Source organism: Leopardus geoffroyi, chromosome C1, assembly GCF_018350155.1.
Source record: "Leopardus geoffroyi isolate Oge1 chromosome C1, O.geoffroyi_Oge1_pat1.0, whole genome shotgun sequence".
Lineage (NCBI taxonomy): Eukaryota > Metazoa > Chordata > Mammalia > Carnivora > Felidae > Leopardus > Leopardus geoffroyi.
This window is the reverse complement of record NC_059328.1, coordinates 97,853,258-97,861,097: the sequence shown is the minus strand read 5'-3', so window position 1 is coordinate 97,861,097 and position 7,840 is coordinate 97,853,258. Positions and strand designations below refer to the sequence as shown.

General features: G+C 47.1%; 1 protein-coding gene across 4 annotated transcripts in view; it reads left to right on the top strand.

Annotated features, from left to right (window-relative positions):
* Positions 1–1,075: 1,075 nt before the first annotated feature.
* The window catches only part of TRIM33 (tripartite motif containing 33), a 132,490-nt gene continuing 125,725 nt past the window's right edge, over positions 1,076–7,840 (top strand). For 2 of the 4 annotated variants that reach the window (XM_045478727.1, XM_045478726.1), the window contains exon 1: positions 1,076–1,736. In XM_045478727.1, the coding sequence (XP_045334683.1) occupies positions 1,211–1,736 (526 nt within the window). In that variant the 5' untranslated portion in view covers positions 1,076–1,210. The remainder of the gene's footprint in view (positions 1,737–7,840) is intronic. The other 2 variants (XR_006712649.1, XM_045478729.1) reach the window with 1 other exon arrangement.

Genomic DNA, 7,840 nt, shown 5'->3' with positions numbered 1-7,840 from the left:
AAGAGGTCGGTATCTGTGAGCGAATAAATGACAAATGTTTTGAGGCGGCTTATTTTTAAGGCCTTGTGCGAGCTCAGAGAATACCAGTTCCTTGGGAACACTGCCAGAAGACGAAAGCACTTCGTGATCCTAACATTAAAACAGCCGCTTGCACTGCATAAACATCTCGGGTACTTGTTTTCAAACAGAGACAAACCTTTCTGAAAGCTTCTATCATCGATATCATTAGGGCATTTGGAACGCAACTCGCGCCGGGACACTACATGGGACTCTCAGGACACAACACTGGGTAGATCGGTGGTGGCTCCTCAAACTGACGCACATCGGAATCCGCCGAAGCGACTTTTCAACATCCATCAGCCCTCTCCCCCCACTTCCTGATGCAGGTCTGGGGTGTGGCCATGGCATCTCTGCTTTGAAAAAGCTCCTCAGTTGGTTTTCTGAAACGTAGACATCTGAGAATCAATCACCTTAAGAAGCTAAAGATAGCTGTTAAAGAGTTTCTTCCTCCCGGGGTCTTTTCAGCCTATTTCTGGCCGGCCTCCAGTTAAAAAAAAAAAAGCGCCCCGTTTCGCGGCTCCCCTGAGACACGATCACCCAAAGGAACGCAGCTGGTTAAGGCACCGAGCCCGAGGAGGACCGCATCTCAGAGCCAGCAGACCCTGGCGTGCGACATGTACTGCAAGTGAGGTTTGCGCCGAGACGCGCCCGCCTCTGGGGACGGCGCCGCCCGGGAGACGCTAGCTCTGAAGGGACTGGTGCCGGCCTCCTATCCACCCTTTCCCGCTTTTCTCCCCGCACCAGCGCCGCGTCCGAGCTCATAACCGGCGCCGGCCAAAGGCGGTTCTGCGTCCACCGCCACTGGCTTTAAACGCTCGCAGCTAGCCGAGCTGCCGCGGCGCGGACGTACACGCTGCGGCCGGAGGTCAGGCGGGGGGCGGGGACGACTCCCCGCCCGCGGCCCAAGTTCCCGCCTCCCTCAGGAGGACGTCCGTGCGTACGTGCGCGCGCCGCGCCCGCCCTCCTTCAGCCGCGCGACGCGAGGGCGGGGGCGCCGCGTGCGCGCGCGCTCTCGTTCGTTCGCTTGCCTGCTCGCTCTCGGCGGCCGCTCTTGCTGCGGCTGCGGCTGGGGCTGGGGGCGGCGGCGGCGGCGGCGGCGGCGCGGGCGGCGGGCGGCGCGGGGCGGTCCGGCGGGTTCAAAGAGGAAAACATGGCGGAAAACAAAGGCGGCGGCGAGGCTGAGAGCGGCGGCGGGGGCAGCGGTAGCGCGCCGGTAACTGCCGGGGCCGCCGGGCCCGCGGCGCAGGAGGCGGAGCCGCCTCTCGCCGCGGTGCTGGTGGAGGAGGAGGAGGAGGAAGGCGGCAGGGCGGGCGCGGAGAGCGGCGCGGCCGGGCCCGACGACGGGGGGGTGTCCGCGGCCTCCTCGGGCTCGGCCCCGGCTGCCTCAGCCCCTGCGGCCTCAGTGGGCCCTGGAGTTCCCGGGGGGGCGGCATCGACGCCGGCCCCAGCTCCAGCCTCGGCTCCCGCTCCGGGTCCGTCGGCGGGGCCGCCTCCTGGACCGCCAGCCTCGCTCCTGGACACCTGCGCCGTGTGTCAGCAGAGCTTGCAGAGCCGGCGTGAGGCGGAGCCCAAGCTGCTGCCCTGCCTTCACTCCTTCTGCCTGCGTTGCCTGCCGGAGCCGGAGCGCCAGCTCAGCGTGCCCATCCCGGGGGGCAGCAACGGCGACATCCAGCAAGGTGAGCGGGAGGCCCTGCCCGAGGTCTGGGCCGAAGGGGATTTGCGGGCCCGAGGAGGATCTGGGGACGGAGGTGCCCGGGCCCGGGGTTGCTCGGACCGGCGCGATCCTGAGGGGTCTGAGAGGTGGAAGACACGGCCCCGGGACAGTTTCCAGAGAAGGTGGGCCGCCGGAGATAAGGGGAGGGTGCAGGGAGGGGTGCCGGCAGCGAGAGGCTGGGGGAGGGGATACCGGCTGCAAGGGAGGTTTGGGGTGTGAGGATACGGGCCGGGAAGGCGTGGACTCCGGCCGAGCGCAGGTTCGGGGAGCTGGTGGACTCGGATAGAGAAAGGGGACCGGGTCCGGGAAGCCTCCTGCGAGGAGTGTTTTGGGAGGGAAGGCCTGTAGCCGGAGAGGTGTTGAGTAGGTAAGCGGTAAGGGCTGTGAGGACGAATTACCTTGGAGGGAAGGACTTGCCCTGTTCGAGGCTAGGGGAAAGCGGGACTAGGGACTAAAATAGAGGACGATAAAGGGTATTGGAGAGTTTAGAGCTGAGAGAAGCTGTCTGGTGGAGAGTAATTTTAGGATGACATTGGGAAGGAGGAACTCTGCAAAAGAAAATAGCCGCGAAGGGCCTGCATGTTTAGGGGAATATCCTAAGGTTTAGGGGTGAAGGAGAAATGAACTTGGAAGGGAATTGGGAGTTAGAGACAGCTGGGTTTCATTGTACGTTAATGAGCCCCTAGTGTTCCAGACAGTGTGCTAGGATTAAATAAAATACTCAGTGAGGAGCCCATTCATAGTCATATAGGGAAAACAAATATACTGCCTATAGCAGTGGAGGTGGGTGCTTGATACAGTAGTTGTGGCACATCAAGAGAAGGTCAGGGGAACTTCACTGAAAAGGAAACCCTGGAACAGGTTTCTTGAAGGGTGAGTGGTTCACTGGATTGGGGAGTTTTCACAGCACAAGGTACTTTACACATCTCTGGAGCTAAGGGTTAACTAGTCATTATCAAACACATTAATGCTTCTTCAGTGAAACATACAAATGTTTCACCAATGGGATAGAAATAACCACCCTTCAGGGTGGGTTTTGTTGCACATTTTGGAAAACTTTGAAATTTCAAAGCTCTTGAAATTCAGAACTGTGGGAAAGGTATTGCTGACCTGTACAAAAGGGTTTGGGATTCATACTGAAAAGCCTGTCTTGTGCAGTGTAGACTAAAAGTCCCTGAAGGGCTTTTCTATCAAGTGGATAAAAGGAATCATGTTTGTGATCCAGAAAGATCACTTGGGGGCACATTGGAGAGTAAGGGGAGGCAAGGTTGGCCGAAGATAATTTTGACAGTAATCTGAGAAATGAGCATTTGGAATTAATAAATGACTGATAACAGGTATTAAAGAAGGAAGCATTTTGGAATGGGGGACAGGTATGGATTTTGTGACACATTTGAGTATGGAGGTCTACTTTGTTACTTCCTCCTTGTGACTTGGACGGATAAATTTTTCTTAGCCTTAGCTTTTTCAGTTATGAAACAAGGACAAAATTGCCAACCTCATAGAATTATTGATAGAATGAATGAAGTATGTAAAGTGAGTAGTATGTGATAGTAACTAATGAAATGGCAGCTATTTAATTATTATTTAGTTCTTTTTTTTTCTTAAGTTTATTCATTTATTTTGAAAGAGACAGAGAGAGGGAGAATCCCAAGCAGGTGGGCAGTGCAGAGAGCCTGACATGGAGTTTGAACCCATGAAACCTTGAGATCATGACCTGAACCAAAATCAAGAGCCTGAAGCTTAACTGATTGAGCCACCCAGGTGCCCTAGTAGTAACTAATTCTAAGTGGCCTTGGGAATGGAGGTTGGGCAGAGGGAATTGACATTGGTATAGGGGAGGCAAATGTGTCTAGGCTGAGTTCCAGGTTTCTTGTTTGGTGGGTGGCAGTGCTATTAATGCGAATAAAAAAATTCAGGAATAGAAGCAGAGAGGTGTGTGTATGTGTGTATGTGTATGTGGTGGAAGGGGGATATGATGATTTCACTTATGTTTCGGGTTTGATTACTGAGACCTACAGCTAAAAATGTTAAGAATAAGGATTTGGTTGATGTTGAAGATACTAAGCGATAATGGGTGTATAAAACCCGTGTTCATGGCCTCATGAGTATAAGTAAGACATGTGGGGTTCAGTGCTCTTGTGGGAGCCTGGGTTAGGTGAGAGATTTACAGGGAACATAAGATGAAAATTGTGTTTGAGTGATGTGGCTGAGAGACTGAGGTTATGGAATTGGCACTCTGATATTTATGCGGGAGAGATAGGGTAATAGTCTGTGAATTCTCTCTTCATTCTCTATTCTTTGTTTTTGAACTCGGAGCAATAAGTAGATGGAACTAAATATTGTCATTTTTAAGGCACTGTTGCTTTCTAACCAGTATCTAAAACAAATTAAGTCTGGGAGCCACCATCTTTTTAGACAGGGAGTCTAGAAAATAGTTTTTTAGTATTAACTCCTGTATGTATCCTTTGCTTTGCTCTTTAAAAAAGCAAGCATGTTGTTCTAGAAGGAATACTGGGTTTGGGGTCAGGGGACATAGTTATGCCACTTGATTCTTTTCTGCAAAGAAGGTTTATAATGTTTCTACCCCTTAGTTTCTTTATCTCTAAAATGTAGTTAATAGTCCTTTACTTACATCTCACTAAGTTAAGTGAAATAATAAATGTGAAAATGCTTTTATAAACAGTGAAATGCTGGGGCTTCTGGGTGGCTCAGTCGGTTAAGCGTCCGACTTCAACTCAGGTCAGGATCTCGCGGTCTGTCGGTCTGTGAGTTCGAGCCCCGCATCGGGTTCTGGGCTGACGGCTCAGAGCCTGGAGCCTGCTTCGGATTCTGTCTCTCCCTCTCTCTCTGACCCTCCCCCATTCGTGCTCTGTCTCTCTCTGTCTCAAAAATAAATAAACGTTAAAAAAAAATTAAAAAAAAAACAACAACAGTGAAATGCTTTACAAATGTAAGTATTCTCCAACAACGATTCCTTTTCTGGTCTAGGGAGCCATAACTGGTAGCTTAAGTCAACATGTTAAGTGGTTTTGAAACAGTGACAAGTGCATTACCCTTCCTAATAACTGGCCTTTTTTCTGTTCCTCTAACATACCAAAGTTCTTCACACTTTTTAACTGTTCCTTCTAGATCAGTGATTCTCCAAATGTGGTTTCTGGACCAGCAGCATCAACATCGTCTTCAGTCTTGTTAGGAATGCAAATTCTTGGGCCCCACTCCAGACCTCTGACCAGCCAGCCATCTGTTTTAACAAGTCCTTTAGGTGATTTTGATGCACACTAAGTTTAAGTACCACTTGTTTTTAGTGAAGGGTTCCTCACTTCAGATGTTGCCTCATTAGAAAGGCCTTCTCTGCTTTTTTTTTAAGGCTTTATTTTTTATTATTCTTAAAGCTTATTTATATTGAGAGAGAGAGAGAGAGCACATGAGCAGGGGAGGGGCAGAGAGAGAGGGAGAGAGAGAATTCAAGCAGGCTCTACACTCAGTGCAGAGCCCCATGTGGGGCTTCAACTCACCAACTGTGAGACCATGACCTGAACTGAGATCAAGAGTGGGACGTTTAACCGACTGAGCCACCCAGGCACCCCTAAGGCTTTATTTTTTAGAATAGTTTTAGGTTTATAGCAAAATTAAGAGGAAGATACAGAGATGTCCCCATATATTCCCAGCTCCCATGCATGCATAGCCTCCCTGTTTGCAATATCCCCCACCAGACTAGTACATTTGTCACAGTTGATGGACCTACACTGATAGATCATAATCACCCAAAGTCCATAGTTTACATTAGTGCTCACTTTTAGTGTTTGTACATTCTGTGGGTTTGAACAAATATATAATGACCTATACCCATCATTATAATACCATGCAGAGTGTTTTCATCACCCTAAAGATCCTGTGTCTGATGGCTCTTTTTAAAGTGGTCCTCCAGGTCACCCTCTTACATGTTACCTTTTTTTCTTTCATAGCACAGCTAAAATCTAAAATGTTTTCTTGTTTTTGTTTACTCCTTTATCTTTGCCCACTAGAATATTGTAGAGTGAATGTTCATTAAATATCTTTTGAATGAGTAAGAATCATCTGGAGAACTTTTTAAAAATTAAAAAAAAAAAAACGTTTATTTGAGAGAGAAAAAGAGAGAACATGCATGAGGGAGGGGCCCAGAGAGAGGGCCCAAGCAGAATCCCAAGCAGAATCCTGTCAACTCAGAGCCTGACTTAGGGCTCGATCCCACGAACCATGAGATCATGACTTGAGCCGAAACCAAGAGCTGGACATTTAACTGACTGAGCCACCCAGGTGCCTCACCTGGAGAACTTTTTAAAATGCCACTTTGGGAGTTTTAGAAACTCTATTGATTTGGGGAATGATATGGGTACCTCATGTGATTCTGATTCTGGTACCGCCCACACTTTGAGAAACATGGATTTAGATATTTTTAAGAGAAAGGTTGATCTATTTACTCTTGAAATATTTGGAAAATCAAAACAGATAAATTAGTTAATATGTGTTGAATCTCAATTAAAAGTGCTTTGTGGGGGTGCCTGGGTGGCTCAGTTGGTTAACCATCCCAAGATCAGCTCAGGTCATGACCTCACATGAGTTTGAGCCCCACATTTGGTTCCGTGCTGACAGTGTGGAGCCTGCTTGGGAGTCTCTCTCTACCTCTCTTTCTGCCCCTCCTACTTTCTCTCTCAAAAATAAATAAAAGTGCTTTGTGATTTTTTTTTTTAATTATTTCAGGTTGAGTTGGAATAACTGTCAGTAGTGGGTGTGTATAGATCTGTAATGTATCAATAAAAATACAGATTAGTATTGATGCATCTGAACAAACTCTTGAATGAACTCTTGAAGGAGATGAGACTTGTGTAGGAGGCACTTCTGAGACAGCATGGTGATATGGATGAAGAACTGGACTGAGAGTAACTTGCATTGTGTTCTGCTGTTAGTTAGCTGTGTAGCTTTGGGTAAGGCACCAGACAGCTTCTTCAGGTCTTTTGCAGTATGAACAGGTTGTGTTCCTATCCTGGGAAATCCCATGATTGTATTGTTTTTTCTGCCAACTTTTTATATCTACATAATTTTAATATTCTTACCATTTGTGGGGAACGATGGAAAAATCAACATGGAAAAATGATTGTTTCGGAATCTTCAACTTACTGTGAAAAGTCTGAGATGGCAATATTCATGTGGTAAGTGGGAGGGAATACCTGGGTCTGGTATGAAGAGCACCTTCTTGCTGTGTTTCTGGCTGTTTTCTCACTGAGTATGGTAAGCCAGTCTGAGGAGTCTTCTATTTAAGCCCTAGGAAATTCTTGCGTCAGGAGTGTATATATTGTTTGGCAGTTTGCTAGTTCTGTGGCTTAATCTATTTGGGATTTTTTTAGGTCCTACTTTCTCTAATGCCCTATTTATATAAACAAGCTTGAGTTTTTGAATGATAATATAGTCAGCAGCAAGCATTCAAAGCTGTGTCAAAGAAAACTGAAATACTTCTGTGGTTGGTTAAGTGCACACAATTCAAGACTTGAGTACCTGAATTCATTTTTGAGCTCCACCATTTACTACCTGAATGTCTGTGGATAAGTTACTTAACATCCGTAAATTGAGAGTAGTAATTACATCTACTTCATAGTGTTATTGTGAGGATTCAATGAGTTAATACACTGTAAAGTGCTTCATATAGCGCCTCACACATGGTAAGACCCCCAAAACTATTATTTCTGTTGTCTTCCAGTTGTCCTTCATTGTCTTTATGACTACCTCTATACGGTGAGCAGAAAAAAGAGGAAGGAAGGTAAATTGTTGGTGTTCTTCTAGGCTTTTCTGACATATAGTGATGTACAGCATCACTGTAAAGATGTAAAGATCTTTGCATTCCAGATCTCTCCAGCTACTTAAAATTTATAATGTGAAAACTTGTAAACCAATGGTCTAAGACCTAATTATTCACAAGGTCTACTATCTGTACATCAAAAATTTTAGAAGAATCTGACTGCTTTTTATTTCCTTGTCAATATTCTTAGCAGACCCTAAATGAGAATGCCTTAAAGTAGTGATTCTCAA